Below are 22,615 nucleotides of genomic sequence, written 5' to 3'. Positions count from 1 at the left end.
GGTGGTGGGACTTGCCCTAATTCACTGTCACTATGTTCCTTAAATATAACTGTGAAAGACTCGTAATTCACATTATTTTCAATAAAAATTATTAAAAATATAGAAACAGTGTATTACAGGTTCAGAAAACTGAAAATGTAGAGATCTTTGTGAGACTAAAATCCTAAGCAATGGTTTCTTGTCTCATAAGATAGGGAGGATAAAATTTGTTTAGGGATTGTCAAGGAATCATAGATAAAAATTATGAGACTAACTCTAGAATAAATAAACAAACAATAAAATCAGTCAGGCTCCAGTGAACTAAAGCCCAACATTAACCTCTCCAGTACCTAATAGTTTTCTTTCAGAAGCAACATTTATATCCTCTGAAGGACAATATGATTATCTACCTTCAAGTTATTAGTAAATTAAGAAATTTATAACATGTTTCAATTAAACAAAATTTCTGAAAAAATACTGGAATATTTGATCCAAACAATGGGTCAATAATCAATAACAAATGCAACATATTTATGAATAATATAACCAAGAAATTATATGACAATATTTTCAGAGAAAAGTCTTTACTGGTCTTTAAAATCTTTACTTGTCTTTAGAAGAGAAAGATCTTTACTGGTGATTGGATTGATGTTGAACATTACATGCCTGAAACTCAATTTTCTAAGTCATAGTGCCTTAAATATTACTGTGAAAGATTCATAATTCACTTTGGTCACAATAAAAATTATTTAACAAATTAAGTAACATTAAAAATAAATCAAGGTGAATTAACTTTTTTGACATGAATCAAATAAAATTTGTCAAAGAAAAATCTTATGCCAAATCATTATGATTAAAATTAATAATTTAATAAATGAGCATAGTAGCAGAATATACCAACTGCAAAGGGAATTGGTAAAAACACTATCTAAAGAGCTAGAGAGGAGATAAAGCACAGCATATAGGGCACCTAGCTTTCTTACAGCTATTTTGGATTCAATCCCCTGTACTGTTCATGAGGTCAGCCTCATGCAAAGCAAATGCTCTACCACTGTGCTATCGCTCTGGCCCCTGCAAAAAAACTTTGTGAAGTTTTAATATAAATATATAACTAAAATTTAGTAAACTATAAATTAAAATGTTCTTATACTGTGTATTCCAAAATTTTTTAAAAATATATAAATTGAGATCTGAGAGAGAGCATGGAGGCAAGGCATTTGCCTTGCATGTAGAAGGTCGGTGGTTCAAATCCCAGCATCCCATATGGTCCCCTGAGGCTGCCAGGAGTGATTTCTGAGCAAAGAGCCAGGAGTAACCCCTGAGCATTGCCGGGTGAGACCCAAAAACTAAAAATAATAAATAAATATATATGTATATAAATTAAAGATAATATGGATAACAGTGTCAGTCCAGAAAGTACAACGATTAAATCTGAAATAAGAGCTAACCTCCTCATCTTCCTACAATTCTGCCTCTATACTTATAATATATACAATTCAATACAAATTTAATCAAATAATCTTAACAATATTTTTTCTCATTTAGAACAAAATACCTTCCATTATTATACTGAAATCAAATTTATGAGATATGTTGTGGTATAATAAAGGTGTTTCTCAACTACAGGTCAATAAATGGAAACTCCTATAAGATAATCATAAAGTCAGCCATTAACAAAATCTGGGGATAACAGAATTTCATGTTTTCTAGTCTTACAGCTAAGAGTTTACGACAACCTTAGTTATCTTTACCATGTCACTTTTATTTTCCTTATAAAAATACAGATAATAAGGACAAAATTATGTGGTGAATGGGGTTTAGGACAGGAAACCGAAGACCCAGTCCTGATCCCAGTTTTTTTTTTCAGGCTAGCTATATGCTTCTAGTTAAATCTGTGCAATCTTTGTGAGCCTCTGATTCATTTTCAAAAGAGTTAATATTTGGATTTAATTGATTTAAGAGCCATATGCTGTACCTGTTTACATGTTTTATCAGGCTTTTCCTTAAATTGGTCTCATTGAATCTTTAGGGTAAGCCTTTTGGAACATAGCTGTTGGAACTATAAATTAGCAAGCTATTTGTTCTCATTCTTTGTGATGTGTGCCATTCTCTGTGGTGTGAGGTGGTATCTCATTGTTGTTTTGATTTGCATCTCCCTGATGATTAGTGATGTGGAGCATTTCTTCATGTGTCTTTTGGCCATTTGTATTTCTTCTTTGTCAAAGTGTCTGTTCATTTCTTCTCCCCATTTTTTGATGGGATTAGATGTTTTTTTCTTGTAAAGTTCTGTCAGTGCCTTGTATATTTTGGAGATTAGCCCCTTGTCTGATGGGTATTGGGTGAATAGATTCTCCCACTCAGTGGGTGGCTCAGTGCTGGCGGGGATGTGGAGAGAAAGGAACCCTTATCCACTGCTGGTGGGAATGCCGTCTAGTTCAACCTTTATGGAAAGCAATATGGAGATTCCTCCAAAAACTGGAAATCTAGCTCCCATACGATCCAGCTATACCACTCCTAGGAATATACCCTAAGAACACAAAAATACAATACAAAAATCCCTTCCTTACACCTATATTCATTGCAGCACTATTTACCATAGCAAGACTCTGGAAACAACCAAGATGCCCTTCAACAGACAAATGGCTAAAGAAACTGTGGTACATATACACAATGGAATATTATGCAGCTGTCAGGAGAGATGAAGTCATAAAATTTTCCTATACATGGATGTATACAGAATCTATTATGCTGAGTAAAATAAGTCAGAGAGAGAGAGAGAAAAACGCAGAATGGTCTCACTCATCTATGGGTTTTAAGAAAAATGAAAGACATTCTTGCAATAATAAATTTCAGACACAAAAGAGAAAAGAGCTGGAAGTTCCAGCTCACCTCAGGAAGCTCACCACAAAGAGTGATGAGTTTAGTTAGAGAAATAACTACATTTTGAACTGTCCTAATATTGAGAATGTATGAGGGAAATGTAGAGCCTGTTTAGAGTACAGGCGGGGGTTGGGTGGGGAGGAGGGAGATTTGGGACTTGGGTGATGGGAATGTTGCACTGGTGATGGGTGGTGTTCCTTTTATGACTGAAATCCAAACACAATCATGTATGTAATCAAGGTGTTTAAATAAAAAAAAAATTAGCAAGCTATTTATCCTTGCTATAAAGATACCTAAGATACCTAGTTGGAACATGTTAGACCTGTGTTGTGAGGGTTTTTGTTTGTTTGTTTGTTTGTTTGTTTTGTTTTTTTTTTTTTTGCTCTTGTTACCTTTGGTTAAAATCAGGGTTTACACCAGGCTCTATACTCAGTGATATCTTCTGAAAGGCTTGGGAATCATATGAGGTATCTGTGATTGAACCTGGATTGGCCACATGAACAGCAAATGCCCTATCCCCTGTAGTATTGCACAGAAACCGGTGTGTACAGGTTCTTAAATTAATCAGTCTGAAGTTTCACAGAGTCTTACCCATACAAGTGGTTTGATAACTAATTTCACCCAAATACCTATGGGAAGCCATGTTTTACTCACACCTCTTAATGTAGATGTTTCCCTACAGGCTTGTTGTAAAAGTCATGCTATCAATTCTATCACAAAGTTATTTTGAGTAAGGGAGAAAATATTTTTTGCAGATTTTTGTTCCGGGTGGGTAAATTGTATACTACATCATATAAAGATTCTGTTTATGAATGGTATTTGATAACTTGCCTTGTAGTAAAATATCAAGAAATTGGAAACAAGGAGCATAGATGGCCATTAATATTTGAACAAATTTTTGAAGAATTTAAAATGAATTTTAAAATAAACCTAGGAGTTTTTAGAAGTAAGGTATTTCAGGGATTGGCAAATGATGCATTATAATCATAACCTGTCTTCTTCAAAAAATAAATATATTGTCTGGAAGACTTTTATACTCCAACAAAAAAGAAACAGGGTCAAAAATAGCTCAACAGTTAGGCTTGCACGCCTGCATGCACAGGGACCCAAGTTTAATCTTTAGCACCACATAGCTGTACCATTAGTGCCAGCACTGCAGAATGTAATGGTGAAAGCTATGAAAACTAGCAGGTATGAACCTGGTGATTGTAGGGCACTGTTTGAATTTCCAGTGTCTCTTTGGTCAGTAGAATAAGTTAAAATTACCTTCAAATAATAAACATAAAATCTTGTAACACAAACAAAATAATTTTATCATTTTTGTTTTGTGCCATTTTCCTTCCTACATATAAGATCATTCATTATATAACTATCTCCAAGATGTTAATATTTATCTAATTTAAAGAAATTAACTAAATCTAAAGAATTGCATTATACATACTGAAAAATTATGTAATCAGTAAACAGAATTTAATTTTTATTTTGCTATGCCTCACAGAATCCATGAAACTATTTAACAATTTGTGTTAATCACATTGAAGAGACTATGCCTTTCCCCCAAGAATCTGTCTTTATCATTTATCAATATAATTGTAATTTATTTACTAATCAGTATTACTAATATTGAAGCAAATGGACATACCTGGAAAATATTGGTGAAGTCTCTGAGATTGAATATGTAATGGAATTTGATTGCTGTTGGTAAAAATGTGGTGGAGATTTTTTGGTGGAAGGTAAGGGCCAGATGGATCAGCTGTGGAATGGATTTCTGCAATGATACTGGGAATTTTCCAAGCCTTAGGTGTTGGATTAGAATTGTGCTGTAGATGGTGGAGAGAGCATCAACTCCAGGAAAGGAGAGGACAAACACACTGAAGTGACGCTGAACAAGATAATAAGCATATAGAGAAAGTCAGGAATTAGGCTTCATTTCATCATTACAGAATAAAAGTTACATTTGCATTTTATGAATTTGGTTAAAATGATAAAGAACTAGGAAATTGGAGAGTGTACAAGAGCTTATCTAGCTCACAGTTGACCTGAGTTTGACTCTTGGCAACCCATATGGTCACCAGTGTACACCAATGAGTTAAGAGTGAGTCCTGAGCACTACTGAGTATGCCATCTCCCTAAAAATCCCCACAAAATAGAAAAAAAATTATTATTTTGAGAATGTCAACATTTGGGTCAAAACTGGGATATTTTTAATCCTGGCTCTTTGCTCAGGAATGACTCTTGACAGTACTTGGGAACTATATACAGTGCCAGAGAGTAAAGAATGGGGGCTGTTTGCACCTAATGCCAAGCCATTCTCTCTTATACTATCTATCTGGCTCAAAAGTAACCTTTATTTTACTAGTTTGTTGAATTTGGGGCAAACTCCTTGTTAGGTTCTTGGTAGTTACCCATGATTAGGTGCTTGGGAATCACTTCTAGCAGCATTAAGGGGACCACGAATTTCAAAAAAATTAAAATCTCGACTTCTGCATGAAAAACATAATTTCCAAACTATGAAGTTGTTTCTCTGAATCTTTTTTTTTTGTTGTTGTTTTTTGGGCCACACCCGTTTGATGCTCAGGGGTTACTCCTGGCTAAGCGCTCAGAAATTGCCCGTGGCTTGGGGGACCACATGGGATGCCAGGGGATCAAACTGCAGTCCTTCCTTGGCTAGAGCTTGCAAGGCAGACACCTTACCTCTAGCGCCACCTCTCCGGCCCCTATTTTTCTGAATCTTACAAAAATATTTTGAATTCTAAATTCTGGTCATATTTTCACACTAAACCAAATCTAAGAATGAATATATAATGGGATATGAATGAACCTTTATTCAAAATAGTGACAAAGGCATGAACATGGATTCAGGCCATCTGAGTTTATATATGATGATTTTTATTTTACATGATCTTGGGAGAGTAATGTCATTTTTATAAAGTTTTTTTTTAAGTTTGAAGGATAAGTTAAATCACATAATTTTAGGATTGCTTTAGCAATAAAATATTAGTGACAATGGGATGAGAAGTTTTGCTGATTAGATATACAATTCAGAATCCTGTGAGAGTTATAATTCTTTAAGATGCTGAATAAGGTAAAAGAAAATTAATACTCATAAACAAGTAATATTAATCTTGGCAAAATATTCATCTATCAATAGCTCAAGTCATACCTGAAGTCGAGGGTTGATGGTAAAGCTACCTGCAGTGGGGTTCATACATGTAATGTACTGGACATTTGTAATTTCCTTCAGAGACAACTTATTCCTATCATACCTGCAACAGTTAAAAACTATAGGTCAGAGTTGTTGAGAGACCCAGGAAGGTGCTTTGTAAATAGAGGTGGGATTTTTCCCTGTCATTGCTGTGTTAGGGTGGGAAAAACATCTCGATTCATTGGCAGACATTGAAAATACGCAATACTGTTACAAAAATAAAATGAAAGGTATAAAACATCTATGAAAATAACAAGAAAAGAACAAAAATATCAGAGATGTGTGTCACCCCAGAAGGCAAAGGGAATCAGTTTCCAAAAGAACAGAGTAGTTTAACCTGATAAATGCTGTACAGAAAACATAAAAAAGTATCCCAATGGTTCTGCTGTATTTTACAGCAAATATACAGTTAGAGTTGGGCAGTAACAGATCAGTAAATTTCAGATAATAGGCATAAAATTATAGTTAACTGGGGAGGTGAAAACATATGAAAATGGGATTATAAAATTAAAAGGAGTATGGTAATTAGACTTTTTAAATTTTAAACCACACCTGAATCTCTTCATAAATCACAACTCATCAGTACTTACAGTATTATATATAGTGCCAAGGATCAAACAGAGGCTAGTTACACATAAGGCAAGCATTTTAGTTGCTGTTATATCCTTCTATATATAATCAGTACAGGTACAGGTAGTAAGGTGTTTGTCTCATGGACCTGTACCAGTACAGGTAGTAAGGTGTTTGTCTCATGTGTAACTAACCCCATTTTGATCCTGGTACTGCATGCTTTGCATAAAACCAAGAGTGATCATTGAGCATAGAACCAGAAGTAAACCCTGAACACCACCAGGTAGGACCCCAACCCTCCAACTCCCCATAGATTTGATTCACATGAAAGAAATTTATGCAGGTTTGAATGCTGACATTAAGGGGTCAATTGGGACAGATTAGTTGATTAAAAATTTCAAGTGGTAGAATGAGAAGAAGCAAGATGGTAGTAGATAAGTAAGTCTCAGGAATGGCATAATTGGGAGTGCAAGAAAGTTGTATGAATGAAGAAGAAATAAATTATAGATCGCATCTTTATTCTTTGGGAAGAAAAGATCATGAGCTAAAATACGGTGGTTAGTTTGATTAGAGAAGGTATGAAATAGACATTTCTGAGTATGATATATAAAAACATACAAAGACAAAATGATATTATTTACAGAGAATTTTTACTTTTTGTTTAAACTGTGACTATAATTATAAAGAACACAAAGCAAATTAGACAATTCTATTTTTCCACTATAGTTCATTTGCTAAAATATGTGGAGATTTTCTATTGTTATATATGCCAGGTACTCAACAAAAGCTTTAAGTAGCATAACAGTAATTCTTCTTTTTAAATTTCCTCCTTATCCTCTCCAATTTTCTTCTATAACAAACTGAATAACATTTGAAAGGTGAATCAAAATTATCTAAAATAAGTGACTTTTCTAGGAAATTCGTATTTTTCCCATTAACTACATATTTTTATCTATTGGACCATGGCTAGGCCATGGAAGTTGTTACTTGTGGAGACTTAGAGGACATATATTCTAGTGAGCACTGAGGAGAAAGTAGTTTTTACCCCACTAAGATGAAAGCGCACCATTTTCTCTGGCTAAATTTTTATGTGTATAATTCATATATGGCACCACACATTTTCCTCAAACCTTTCCAGTCCCTCTTGTGGACTCTTACCAGTGTCCATAGTCCAGATGTTGCCTGATTATAGTGTGTGGTTGCACAGTTCCATAGGCATCCACCTCTGGCATGTTCATATCATCAATGAAATATATAAGCTTCTTATTGCCTGGTGGGCCATAATTTCTGCCAGCCTTTTTTTCTAGAGGCTTTTCCAAGACAGCTGAATAAAAATCACATAAGGAGAAAAGTTTATAAGATAATAGCATTATGAAGAACAAACAATGGCAGTGTTCATGTATATGAGAATAACAGAAGCTACAACTAGATTCTGGCATTCAGCAGGACCTAAATGTGAAATTGAAAGTCATTAGGCGATAATGGCAGCAGTATTGATTAGACACTGACTATTATGAATGTTATGATCTTATATAATGTTTATATCACAAGATTAGTACTTATTTTTACTACTTATATAATACAGAACCAAAACTCAAAAGTAAATAACTTTTCTAAAGTGGAACCATGATACACATCTAAATTATAGATCCAAATTATATTATCTTTTTATCCTATGAGTAAGCCCCAGTTTTCTTTCTTTATAGACTGGAATCAGGTGAAAAATATATTATCCCAAGGCCTATTACTTTTCTAAGGAAGTCTTCAAATAATAATCTTGGCAAGCACTGACCTCTCTACAGAGGAATATAAAGTCTGTTGCTTCCTTTACAGGCAGGGTACAGTTCCTATTCTCCCCTCAGTTATGTGAAATAAATTATTAGATATTTTGCTGACAGATACTTCAGAGTTCACCATTTGTGTTTTCCCTGAGAGAAGAAACAAAAGTCTCAGAGAATTTCCCAAAAGTTTTTTTATATTATTAACTTTTTCCCAAATTCCCGAGTTTTATAGACCTCAGACCACAGCAACTTAGTGACTTTTTGGAGAGTAAAGAACTAATTTCTTTTGGAGCTGTTTTTTTCCATTTTATAGCCAGAGGAATAAGATCAAATAGCAATGTTTTGTAGCTTGACAGGACTTGTTTTGAACAAAATAAGATAGAAATATATGAGGGTTTTTCTTCAATAAAAAATTGAAAATATCTAACTAGATATTTTATACTACAAGAACAAGATTTCCTATTACAGCTGGAGGCTGTAAGAACCATCTGATTTCTTTTTTTTTGAAAAACAAGTTTATAAACAAGGAGAAAGTGTCATCAGATATATGAAGGTGACAGAAAGACAAGGTCCTTTAAGAAGCTTGAATATTTTAATTTTTGTCTTGAGTTAAGTATTTCAAATCTGAATTTAATTTAAATGTAATTAGCATCCTATTTAAATTTAATAACATCCTATTAACATACACTATCCACCAATTAATCACCCAACACCTTCTTCCCCCTAAAGATATAACCACACAAAATCTGTCAAAATAAATTATAATTAATGGGCTGCTGAGGACAGTCTGTTTTGATTAATAGTTCTTCAAATTGGAAATTCTGTTCTTAAGAAAAATTATTACATTTTCTTTCAAAACACTAACATACAAATCAACCTATAGAAGTAAGCAGACTATAATTTTGGTAGATCAAGTTATTTATATTTTTAAATAACTGTTGAGCAGGACACTATGTCAGTTAACAAGAGGTAGCTTTTGAATTCTCTGAAGAATTTTAAATAGGTTTGATTAAATATTTCAGAGAAAGAACTCTTTTAGGAAAGACATATCATTTAATATCTTCTCACTTAAACTATGCAAAGACATGTCCATGTTGTAATGAATGAGTTTCTAGGTAGAACTGGGGAATTTATAGTGGACTTATATTTCAGTGAACATGATGATATTGAAAATGAATAACAAATAAGGCACAGAAAAATGTGGCCCTTTCTCATATTTCTGGGTTCTGCTTTGTCACAGATAAGTCCTATGCATTCTTGGCTCAGTTATATATCATCTGTGTCATCCAATAATATATCTTTGATATGGGATAGTCATAGTCTGGCATTATCCTGTGCCAAAGCTGCCTTCTAAGTTTTAAATTCATGGAGTTGTCTCTACACTGTTTTACCATCATTATTAATTTGAAGACTAATTTTAGCTTCAAGTTAGGTACATATTTTTGCCTCATTTTACTGTCTCCATTAATATCAGTCTAGTTCATTGGCTTACTTGTTAAGTGATATCCTTCAAAATGGCCTTTCTGCTTTTTAACCTAGATACCTTCACTGTATTTTTAAAGCTGCAGACAAGGGAATTCCTTAAGATACAAATTATATTACATCAGTACACTTCTTAAATCCTTTCAATGACATCCTTTTCACTTGCAATAAAATTGGTCAAGGGGCCGGAGAGATAGCATGGAGGTAGAATGTTTGCCTTGCATGCAGAAGGATAGTGGTTCAAATTCCGGCATCCCATATGGTCCCCCATGCTTGCCAGAGGCGATTTCTGAGCTTAGAGCTAGGAGGAAGCCCTGAGTGTTGCCAGGTGTGACCCCAAAAACCAAAATTTGGTCTGGCTTTATGTTTATACTTCCTGAACCCTCATTAGTCTCTGTAATGCATCCATCCTACTCTGATACATACATATGGCCTATTATTGTCTTTTCTCTGTCTATTTAAAGTCTGGACTGCTTTTCTGCTACATGCCAGCATAGTCAACTCTCTTACTTCCATCATGCATTTTTTTACCCAAATGTCTTTTCTTTTTTTCTTTATTTAAACATCTTGATTACAAATATGATTGTGATTAGGTTTCAGTCATGTAAAGAACATGCCCCTTCACCAGTGCAACATTCCCACCACCAATGTCCCAAATCTCCCTCCATCCCACCCCACCCCCACTTGTACTCTAGACAAGCTTTCCAGTTCCCTCATTCATTCACATGATTATGGTAGTTCAATGTGGCATGAAGTTGAGTCCATTGCTGATATATCCAGGGTCCCCAAATATCTCCCAAATTGAGAGACCAACTCCCATTCTTGGGGAGACCTTGGCAATAATCGTCCGCAATAAATGATCCGAAGAAAGAGGTTTTGGAGGACAAAAGGTTTGGCCAAAAGAGCCTAATCCTCCCTGGTTCGATCTCTCTCCTCTCCTGTCTCTCCTCTGTCTTTCTCTCTGTCTCTCTCTGTGTCTCTCTGTCTCTCTCTGTGTGTCTCTTCTCTCCCTCTTGTCTTTCTCTGTCTTTCTCTCTGTCTCTGTCTCTTTCTCTGTCTGGGCACCATACGTGTGCCTCTCTTCTTCTGTCTGTCTTTCTCCTCTATCTCTGGTCCTTTGTCTTTCTCTCTCTGCTCCCTCCATGTGTTTCTCTTCCTCCTCCTCCTCCTCCTCCTCCTCCTCCTCCTCCTCCTCCTCCTCCTCCTCCTCCTCCTCCTCCTCCTTCTTCTTCTTCTTCTTCTTCTTCTTCTTCTTCTTCTTCTTCTTCTTCTTCTTCTTCTTCTTCTTCTTCTTCTTCTTCTTCGTGTCTCTCCCCCTCTTCTCTCTCTCCGTTTCTCTCTCTGTGTGCTGTCTCTTTCCTTCTTCTCAGTGTGCGTCTCTCTCTGTCTGGGCAGCGACCATCCTCTCTCTCTCTCCTCCTATGTCTCCCCTGTGTGTTCCTGTCTTTCTTTCTGTGTGTCTTTCTTCTTCTTTCTCTTGCCTCTCTCCTCTCTCCTATCTCTCTCCTTTCTGTCTCTGTCTCTTTCTCTGTGTCTCCCTGTCTCTCTCTGTTTCTCTGTCTTCTCTTCTGTCTTTCTCCTCTATCTCTGTTCCTTTGTGTCTCTCTTTCTCTCTCTGCTCCCTGCATGTGTCTCTCTTCTGTGTGTCTCTCACCCTCTTCTCTTTGTCTCTCCTCTATCTTTTTGTCTCTCTTCTGTCTGTGTCTCTCTTCTTCTCTTTGTCTCTTCTGTGTGTCCCTTACTCTTCTGTTTCTGTGTGTCCCGTGTCCCCACTTCTGTTTGTTTCTTCTCACTCTCTTTCTCTCTTCTTCCCCTTTTATCCTCTCTGTCCAACTGCCTCTCTCCAACTGTCTCTGTCCAACTGCCTCTGCCCAACTGTCTTCTTTGGTCTTCCAACCTATTTTATTTCTAAAAATAAAATAAATACAATACATAAAGTATATACAAAATACTCTACAGTTCTCAGTGTAGATATTTCTATAACTGCACGCACCACACTTTGTGGTGAGCTTCATAAAGTGAGCTGGAAGTTCCAGCCCTCCTCTCATTGTCTCTAAGGATTGTTGCAAAAATGACTTTTATTTTTCTTAAAACCCATAGATGAATGAGACTATTTTGCATCTCTCTCTACCTCTGACTTATTACACTCAGCATGATACATGTATCATGTACATGTATACATGTACATCCATGTATAGAAAAATTTCATGACTTCATCTCTCCTGACGGCTGCATAATATTCCATTGTGTATATGTACCACAGTTTCTTTAGCCATTTGTCTGTCGAAGGGCATCTTGGTTGTTTCCAGAGCCTGGCTATTGTGAATAGTGCTGCAATAAATATAAGTGTGAGGAAGGGGTTTTTGTATTGTATTCTTGTGTTCCTAGGGTATATCCCTAGGAGTGGAATAGCTGTGTCGAATGGGAGCTCAATTTCCAGTATTTGGAGGAATCTCCATATCACTTTCCATAGCGGTTGGACTAGACGGCATTCCCACCAGCAGTGTATAAGAGTTCCTTTCTCTCCACATCCCCGCCAGCACTGATTGTTCTCACTCTTTGTGATGTGTGCCAATCTCTGTGGTGTGAAATGGTATCTCATTGTTGTTTTGATTTGTATCTCCCTGATGATCAGTGATGAGGAACATTTTTTTCATGTGCCCTTTGGCCATTTGTATTTCTTCTTTGTCAAAGTCCATTTCTTCTCCCCATTTTTTGATGGGATTAGATTTTTTTTCTTGTACAGTTCTGTCAGTGCCCTGTATATTTTAAATATTAGTCCCTTTTCTGAAGGGTATTGGGTGAATAGGTTCTCCCACACTGTGGGTGGCTCTTGTATCCTGGGCACTATTTCTTTTGAGGTGCAGAAGCTTCTCGGCTTAATGTATTGCCATTTTTTTTTATCTCTGCTTCTACTTTTTTAGTGAGTGGTTTCCTTTTTTGACGATGCCTTTAGTCTCAATGTCATGGAGTGTTTCTCCTACGTGTTGTTCTATATACCTTATGGTATCAGGTGTGATATCTAGGTCTTTAATTCATTTGGATTTTACCTTCATACATGATGTTAACTGGGGGGGGGGGGTCTATGTTCACTTTTTTGCAAGTGGCTAACCAGTTCTGCCAGCACCACTTGTTGATGAGGTTTTTCTGCTCCACTTAGGATTTCTTGCTCCTTTGTGAATGATTAGGTGATTGTATGTCTGGGGAACATTGTCTGAGAACTCAAGTGTATTCCAGTGATCTGAGAGTCTGTCTTTATTCCAATACCATGCTGTTTTGATAATGATTGATTTGTAGTACAGTTTAAAGTTAGGGAAAGTAATGCCTCCCATTTTTCTTTTCCCTAGGAGTGCTTTAGTTATTTGAGTGTTTGATCCACTTCTTTGAAGAATGTCATGGGTATCTTTAGAGGGATTGCATTAAATCTGTACAATGCTTTGGGGAGTATTACCATTTTAATGATGTTAATCCTGCCAATCCATGAGCAGGGTATGTGTTTCCATTTCCGTGTGTCCTCTCTTATTTCTTGGAGTAAGGCTTTAAAGTTTTCTTTATATAGATCCTTCACGTCTTTAGTTAAGTTGACTCCAAGTTATTTGAGTTTGTGTGGCACTAATGTGAATGCGATTCCCTTTGTAATGTCCATCTCTTCCCTATCATTATTGGTGTATAGAAAGGTCATTAATTTCTGTGTGTAAATTTTGTATCCTGCACCTTGCTATATGGGTCTATTGTTTCTAGAAGCTTTTTCGTAGAATCTTTAGGTTTTTCTAAGCAGAGTGTCAGGTCATCTGCAAACAGTGAGAGCTTGACTTCATTCTTGCCTATCTGGATTCCCTTGATATATTTTTCTTGCCTGATCGCTATAGCAAGCAGTTGCAGTACTATGTTGAAGAGGAGTGGTGAAAGCTGACAACCTTGTCTTGTAACAGAATTTAGAGAAAAGGCTTTTAGTTTTTCTTCATTGAGGATAATATTTGCCATTAGCTTGTGGTAGATGGCTTTAACTAGATTGAGAAAGGTTCCTTTCATTCCCATCTTGCTGAGAGATTTTATCAAGAATGGGTGTTAGTCCTTACAAATGCTTTCTCTGTGTCTATTGATATATTCATGTGATTTTTATTTTTCTTGTTGTATTTCTGTTATGTATGATGTTGATAGATTTACGTATGTTAAACCTGCCTTGCATTCCTGGGATGAAACCTACTTGGTCATAGTGTATGATCTTCTTGATGATGGATTGGATCATATTTATTGGTTTGTAATTTTCTTTTTTGGCAACATCTCTGTCTGGTTTTGTTATCAAGGTGATGTTGACTTCATAAAAGCTGTTTGGGAGTATTCTCGTTTTTTGTTTTTTTTTCAATTTCATGGAAGAGCCTGGCAAGGATTGGTAATAGCTCCTCTTGAAAGGTTTGAAAGAATTTATTAGTGAATCCATCTGGGCCTGGGCTTTTCTTTTTTGGGCAGATATTTTATTACAGTTTCAATTTCCTCAATTGTGATGGGGATGTTTAGATTTGCTACATCCTCCTTACTTAACTGTGGAAGGCTATAGTGTCCAAGAATTTATCCATTTCTTCTAGGTTCTCATGTTTAGTAGCATAAAGTTTCTCAAAGGTGTCTCTGATTACCCTTTGGATCTCTGCAATATCTGTTGTGATCTCCCCCTTTTCATTTATAATACAGGTTATTAGGTTTCTCTCTCTCTTTCTTTGTGAGTTTTGTCGATGGTCTATCAATCTTGTTTATTTTTTCAAAGAATCAATTTCTGCTTTCGTTGATCTTTCATATTGTTTTTTGGGTTTCCACTTCGTTGATTTCTGCTCTCAGCTTTTGTCCCTATTTTTGGGTTCATTTGTTGTGCACTTTCTAATTCTATGAGCTGCATCATTAAACTATTCAGTTAGGCCCCTTCTTCCTTTCTGATGTGTGCTTGCAAAGCTATAAATTTTCCTCCCAGGACTGCTTTTGCTGTGTCCCATAGATTCTGGCAGTTTGTGTCTACATTATCATTTGTTTCCAGGAAAGTTTTGATTTCCTCTTTGATTTCATCTCAGACCCACTGGTTGTTTAATAGCAGGGTGTTTAATTTTCAAGTGTTAAAGTTTTTCTTCTGTGTGCCTTTGTAGTTCACATTTAATTTCAGAGTGTTGTGGTCAGCAAAGGTAGCCTGCAAGATTTCTATCCTCTTGATTTTATGAAGGTATGTTTTATGTGCCAGCATGTAGTCTATCCTGGAGAACGACCCATGTACATTGGAGAAGAATGTGTATCCAGGTTTTTTTGGGTGGAGTATCCTATATATCTACTAGTCATCTTTTATCCATTACTCTTTTAAGGGCTAGTATGTTTTTGTGGGTTTCAGTCTGGTTCACCTATCAAGTGTTGACAGAGCAGTGCTGAGGTCTCCCACAATTATTGTGCTATTATTGATGTTTTCTTTCAGATGTATCAGTAATTGTATTAGATAATTTGCTGGTCTCTCATTGGGTGCATATATGTTTAATAATCTGATTTCTTCCTGTTGCACATATCCCTTGATTAGTACATAGTGTCCATCTTTGTCCCTTACCACTTTTCTGAGTATAAAGTTGGTGTCATCAGATATTAATATGGCCACCCTAGCTTTTTTAAGGGTGTTGTTTTATTGGATGTTTTTCCTCCAGCCTTTGATTTTGAGTCTATGTTTGTTCTGACTATTCAGGTGTGTTTCTTGTAGGCAGCAGAATGTTGGATTCATCTTTTTGACCCATTTTGCCACTCTGTGTCTTTTAATTGGTGAATTTATTTCATTGACATTGAGGGAGATGATTGTCATAGGATTTAATGTCATCTTTGTAGATAAGTTTGCTGTGTTTGTTGGTCTCTCTTGTCTTAAAGTAGGCCTTTCAGTTTTTCCTTTAAGGCTGGTTTTTCATCTGTGAAGTTTCTGAGCTGTTGTTTATTTAGGAAACTATGTACCTTTCCTTCAAGCCTGAATGTGAGTCAGGTTGGGTGCAGTATTCTTGGTGAAGCACCCATTTCATTTAGTCTTGTCACAATATCCCACCACTGTCTTCTGGCCTTGAGAGTTTCTTGTGATATGTCTGCTGTAAGTCTTAGGGATGCTCCTTTGAATGTAATTTCCCCTTTTGATCTTGCTGCTTTCAGTATTCTATCCCTATCTGTGGGATTTGTTATCGTAATGAGGATGTGTCTTGAGGTGTTTTTCTTTGGGTCTCTTTTAGCTGGTACTCTTTAGGCATTTGATTGCATGTAGTCTTTAACTCTGAGAGTATCTCTTTGATGATGTCTTTGACAGTTGATTCTTCCTGGAGATCTCCTACCTGGGTCTCTGGGACTCCAATGATTCTTATGTTGTTTCTGTTGAGTTTATCAAAGACTTCTGTTTTCATCTGTTCACATTTCTTGAGTACTTTTTCCATTGCCTGATCGTTTGTCTTAAGGTTCTTTTCCAATTTCTTCTGCTGTGTTGAGTTTTTCTGCATCTCATCATCTAGTACGCTGATTCTGTCCTCAGCTGCTGTTACCCTGCTGGAGCGGCTATCCACTGAGGTTGTCAGTTGAGCTACCGTATTTTTCAGGTCTGTTATTTTAGTTTGGAGTTTTCTGATTTCTGTCTTTGTGTTCTGTTCAGATCGATCTATGCTTTCTTTGATATCTACAAACATCTTCCTTATTTCTATTCTAAACTCCTTATCTGAGAGATTAATCAGATGGTTGAAATTTTTTAGGTCATCTGCACTGTCTTCATTCTCTGTGCGTGTGTTTGCCTGCGAGATTTCCCCATTGTCACGCTTATAGTGTGATGTTTTTCTGCATGTTGTGATGGGGTTCATTGGTTAGAAAGAGTGCACAGCAATGAAGCGAAGCAGCTGTGCTCTTCTGGAGCCTCTGGGAGAGCTATTTTTCTGGGTCCTTTTCGGCCCACTCCCAAGAGGTTCAGGAGACAGTACAGTGGAAAAACACACAAGGCAACACTTGCAGTTTCTGACAGCCGGGAACCACTGGGCGGGCGTAAATATTCCCAGGCTGACATATCAAACAGGGGACTTTCCTTTCTGGAGAATACTGCAGATAGCCGATTTTCATGGTCAGACACAGTTCCTTGGCGTTCTGGCCCTTGGATGAGCCTCTGGGAGAGCTATTTTTCTGGGCCCTTTTCGGCCCACTCCCAAAAGGTTCAGGAGACAGGATAGTGAAAAAACACGCACAGGCAACACTTACCATTTCTCCCAAATGTCTTTTCTTAATTAGGTTTTCCTTTGCACATATTTTAAAATTGAACAAAATACTCTTTTGTTAAATTTTTCCTCAGCACATCTCACCACTTAAAATTCCATAAATTTTACATATTTTCCCAATACACAATATATGGTGAAACAATAATTTTATGTCTTTTTTTCTCATAGTCATAACTCTAACATCTAGAACATTATCTTGTACAATGTCCTTGGGTGTTCAAAGTATTAAGATAGGATGAAATATATTATCAATTAACTATTCCTTTAGTAGATAAAACAGGCTATGCTTTCTTTATTTTTTCATTAAGAAAATAGAGTTTGGGCCCAGAGAGATAGCACAGCGGTGTTTGCCTTGCAAGCAGCCAATTCAGGACCTAAGGTGGTTGGTTCAAATCCCGGTGTCCCATATGGTCCCCCATGCATGCCAGGACTATTTCTGAGCAGACAGCCAGGAGTAACCCCTGAGCACCAGCGGGTGTGGCCCAAAAACCAAAAACCAAAAAAAAAAAAAAAAAAGAAAAGAAAGTAGAGTTTAAGGGGCTGGAGAGATAGCATAGAGATAAGGTGTTCGCCTTGTATGCAGAAGGACTGTGGTTCAAATCTGGCATCCCATATGGTCCCCTGATACTGCCAGAAGTGATTGATATTTGAGAGTAGAGCCAAGAGTGACTGCTGAGTGCTGAGCTGAGCACTGCCGGGTGTGACCCAAAAATAAAAAATCGAATAAAGAAAAAAAGAAGAAAATAGAAGTTCAATGTTTTATAATAATTAAAACCAAGTCTACAAATAAATTATGTTTATCACTGAAATGCATATAAGAACACCTCCTTCACCATTGCAACATTCCTACCACCAATGCCCTCCATCTCCCTCCTCACTGAACCCCTGTCTGTATTCAAAACAGACATTCTAATACTTTCACTTATTCAATTGTCATAGTAGTTGTTAGTGTAGTTATTTCTCTAACTGCACTCAATACTCTGCTAAGCTTTATATTGTGAGGTGGTCCATTCACTCTATTGGTCATCCTCACTCTGTTGTCTCTGGTTTATATTACAATAATGTCTTTTCTTTTTCTTAAATCCCCTAGCTGTGTCTATGTCTCTCCTTCTGACTTATTTTGCTCAGCATAATAGTTTTGATGCCCATTTGTTTATGCCCATAAAAATTTCATGACTTCATCTCTCCGACAGTTCCATAGTATTCCACTGTGTATATGTACCACAGATTCTTTTTTTTAATATAATTTTTATTTTAATTATTGTGGCTTACATATTGTTCACAGTAATATTCCAGGTACCTATTTACATTGAATCAGGGGAATTCCCACCACCAAATTGTCCTCCCACAACTGCTCCCATCCTGCCTCCCATATCCTCCACTCTCCCCCCAGGGGCTGCTAGAATGCATGGTTCCTTCTGTGTCTAGTTTATTACTTAGTGGTCTTATAACTGTTTGGTCTTGGTGCCTCCATTACTGCCCCCTCTAATTGGAGGCAGGACTAGACAGTTCAAGTTCAAGTTCATATTTTTGTTTGAGGAAGAGAAAGGTAATATAATGGGGTAAAAATTGAATGCCAACTATGAGCAGAGTCATTCTAGAGGCTCTCAACGTTGGTTTGACGGACAAAGGGGAGAAGAAGGTGAAACACCAAAGTAGTTCAAAAAGAGGAATCAAATAAGATATCCAGTGAGCACTGCAGCAATAAAAATATGCATCATGTAGTTGCCATGATCTTGAGATAGGAAATATGACAAGGTGCAAAGAGGAAGAAGAGAAAAGAAGAAAGATAAAGTAAATATATAATTAAAAAATGGACAACTACTTCAATATCTACCCCAAACCAAGAAATCGACAAAAACTAGATAAAAATATAATAAAAATAAAAAAATTAAAATTAAATTAAAAAAGAAGGATTATTTAGTATTTTTTTGTCTCCCCCCCTGCATAGCACAGTAAATATTGGGGTCATATGAAATGGGAATCTCCTTGGCCTAAGAGATACAGGGTTTCTCTACCCTTGGAATATATTGTCATGAGATCATCTATAGACTCCTTTCACGTTCATTTACTCTTCCCTTGGTGTTTTTGTGCTGTATGGAAGACTTGTGCTCCGATCTGGATGATAAAAACAGACCTTTAAATCTAGAGGTCTCAGTCTGTATACAGGTCAAGGAGTGGAACTTATGATGAAGACTTTCTTTGTGATTGTAGAAGTTCTGTTTCCTTGATGTCATTTTAATCTGTCTTCTGTGGTTAGTGGTCTTGGCCCTTGCGCTGAAACTCGGATGAAGTCTGTGATATCGTCTTTCGTTATGTTTCCAGAAGTCCAGTTCAGTTGCAATTGCCTCAGTCAGGACTCTAGAATTTGTACCACAGATTCTTTAGCCAAACATCTGTTGAAGGATATCTGACTTACTTCCAGATTCTGGCTATTGTAAATATTGCCGCAATTAATATAGGTGTGTTAAGGCATTTTTTTTTATTGTTTTGGTGTGGAAACAACTTGGAATGGTATAGCTGGATAATATGGGAGGAAAATTTCAATTTTTTTGAGGAATCTTCATATTGTTTTCCATAAAGGCTGGACTAGACAAAATTCCCATCAGCAATGAATGAGAGTTCCTTTCTCTCCACATCTCCACAAGCACTGATTGTCCTTGCTGTTTGTGATATGAGCCATTCTTTGTGGCATGAGATGGTACCACATTGTCTTTTTTTTTTGCATCTCCCTGATGATTAATGATGTGAGCAATTTTTCCATGTGCCTTTAGGGCATTTGTATTTCTTCTTTGAGAAATTGTTCATTTATTCTCTCCATTTTTCTATTATATTTATTTTAATGCATAATATTATATATAATAAAATGTATAAATATAAAAACAGGTTTGTATTCTCCCGATTTTTTGATGGTGTTAGATGTTTTTTCTTGCTAAATTTTATCAATACCTTCTATATCTTAGATATTAGCCTCTTATCTGATGGGTTTTAGGTGAATAGCCTCTTCCATTATGTGAATGGCCTTTGTATCCTCATCACTATTTCCTTTGATGTGTAGAAGCTTCTCAGTTTAATTTAATCCCATCTGTTCATCTCTGCTTCCATTTTTTTTGAAGAGTGCTGTTTCCTCCTTGAAAATTTCTTTAGTCTCAATGTCATGGAGTGTTTTACTTACATGTTATTCTATATATCTTATAGTTTTAGTTCTGATATCAAGGATATCAGATATCCTGTATCCAAATGCAGTTGGATTTGACCTTTGTGCATGGGTTAGCTGGAGGTCTGAATTTGCTTTTTTTTTTTTTTTTTTTTTTTTTGCTTTATGCTGACCAGTCGTCCCAACACCACTTGTTGAAGAGGCTTTTCTTGCTCCATTTTTAATTTATTGTCCTTTTTAAAATATTAATTGATTGTGTACCTAGGGATCATTTTATAAATACTCAAGTATATTCAATTAACCTGAAGGTTTGTCTTTATTCCAATACCATGCTATTTTTAATGACTATATTATTTGTAGTACAATTTAAAGTTGGGGAAAGTGATGACTGCTATCTTCATTTTCCTAAGGGTTGCTCTAGCTATAAAAGGGTGTTCACTGTTCCAAATGAAAATCAGGAGTGTTTGATTCACTTCCTTGAAGAAAGTCATGGGTATCCTAAGAGGACATGCATTAAATCTGCACAATGCTTTGGGAATTATTGCCATTTTAATGATATTAATCCTCCCAATCCATGAATAGGGCATGAGTTTTTATTTCCTTGTGTCCTCTTTTATTTCTTGAAGTAGCATTTTGTAGTTTTTTTGTATAAAACTTTCATCTCTTCAGTTAAGTTGACTCCAAGGTTCTTGAGTTTGTGTGAAATTAATGCCCACTTCTTCTCTATCATTATTTGTGTATAAGGCTATTAATTTTTTCATGTGAATTTTGTAGCCTGCCACTTTGCTATATGAATCTTTGTTTCTAAAAGCTTTTTGGTAAAGTCTTTAGGGATTATTACATATAGTAGCATGTCATCTGCAAACCCTGTGAACTTAACTTCTTCCTTTCCTATCTGGATGCCCTTGATATCTTTAGTTTTTCTAATTGCTATGGCAAAAACTTCCAGCACTATGTTAAATAGCACTATGTTGAATATTCAACATTGCACTATGTTGAAAGTTGAGAGGGGTCAACCTAGTATTCTACTGAATTTTAGAGGAAAGTCTTTTAGTTTATCTTCATTGAGAATAATATTTGCCATAGGCTTGTGGTAGATGACCTTGTTTATAATGAGAAAAATTCTTTCCTTTTCCACCTTGTTGAGAGTTTTTATCAAGAAGGAGTATTAGATCTTATCATGTGCTTTCTCTGCATATACATTTTTCAGTACTCACTTTTATTATTCTTGACCTAATTTTTACATTTCTGTTATACTTAGGTAATGAGGTTATTTTATAATAGAGTTAAAAAATATTTGCACTTTATCACTGCTGAAATGTCCAAGACCCTCTCCACTGTTCTTTTATAACTCTAACTCTAACTGTCTCCACCAACCACACACATTTCTTGATTTACTTATCAAGTCACCAGGCTGTAGAAGATTCCAATTAATTACTGGGTGCTCTGATTTGTATAGAACCTTCTGGGTTATCTATCTAACCCTTCACCCTGAAACTGCTCTTTATCTTTATAGGTTTGTCTTATGTGACTCCAAGACCTAGAGCAGATTATTCATGGGAATTTTTACATTTCCCATTTTCAAAAAGAGGCCAGGAAATTGCAGTAATGTGTAGTACTTAGCCATGAGAAGACAAAATAGAGCTCTTTAAGCAGCTGCCAAGAGAAACAGGAGTTCTCTTTAATCTTAAACTGTATACCACATAGTTATCCATCTGTAGATGGGCATTTAGGTTCTTATATTTCATGTGTCTGTTGGCCATCTGCCAATCTTCCATGGAGAGGTGTCTATTCATTTCTTTTCCCCATTTTTCTATGGTTTTATTAGATTTTTGGAGCTCAGCTTTCTGAGTGTTTTGTATATCCTATATATCAGCCCTTTATCTGATGTGTTAAGTGCAAACTTTTTTCCTATTCCATTAACTGTCTTTTAGTATTAAATAGGGTATCTTTCATCATACAGAAACTTTTAGTTTGATGTAGTCCAATTTATTTAGGTTTGCTGCTAATGTTCTTGCCATTGGCATTCTATCCTCAAAGATTTTTGATATATAGGTCTTGGAGTGTTCTGCCTTTTTTTCTCAATAAACTTTATAGATTCAGACCTGATTTCAAGGTCTTTAATCCATTTTGAGTTGACTTTTGTGTAAGGTGTGAGGTATGGATCAACTTACAATTTCTTACAGGTGATTATCAGGTTGTTCCAATACCATTTGTTGAAGAGACTGGGGTTTTGTTCCATTTAAAGTTCTTGTCTCTTTTGACTGTATATGTGGGTGTTTATTTCGGATATTCTGCTCTAAGCGACTGGGAT

At 36.1% G+C, this 22,615-nt stretch overlaps 1 protein-coding gene across 1 annotated transcript in view; it reads right to left on the bottom strand.

The window, feature by feature from the left end:
• Positions 1–22,615, bottom strand: part of DNAH9 (dynein axonemal heavy chain 9) — a 704,007-nt gene that overhangs the window by 363,882 nt on the left and 317,510 nt on the right. Inside the window, exons 39-41 of the mRNA XM_049776731.1 lie at positions 7,793–7,958; positions 6,023–6,125; positions 4,502–4,741 (exon numbers count right to left, since the gene is read on the bottom strand). Of these exons, the coding sequence (XP_049632688.1) occupies positions 4,502–4,741; positions 6,023–6,125; positions 7,793–7,958 (509 nt within the window). The remainder of the gene's footprint in view (positions 1–4,501; positions 4,742–6,022; positions 6,126–7,792; positions 7,959–22,615) is intronic.

This window comes from Suncus etruscus, chromosome 7 (assembly GCF_024139225.1).
Source record: "Suncus etruscus isolate mSunEtr1 chromosome 7, mSunEtr1.pri.cur, whole genome shotgun sequence".
Classification (NCBI taxonomy): domain Eukaryota; kingdom Metazoa; phylum Chordata; class Mammalia; order Eulipotyphla; family Soricidae; genus Suncus; species Suncus etruscus.
Note: the sequence above shows the minus strand (reverse complement) of the source record. Positions and strands in the feature narration are given on the sequence as shown.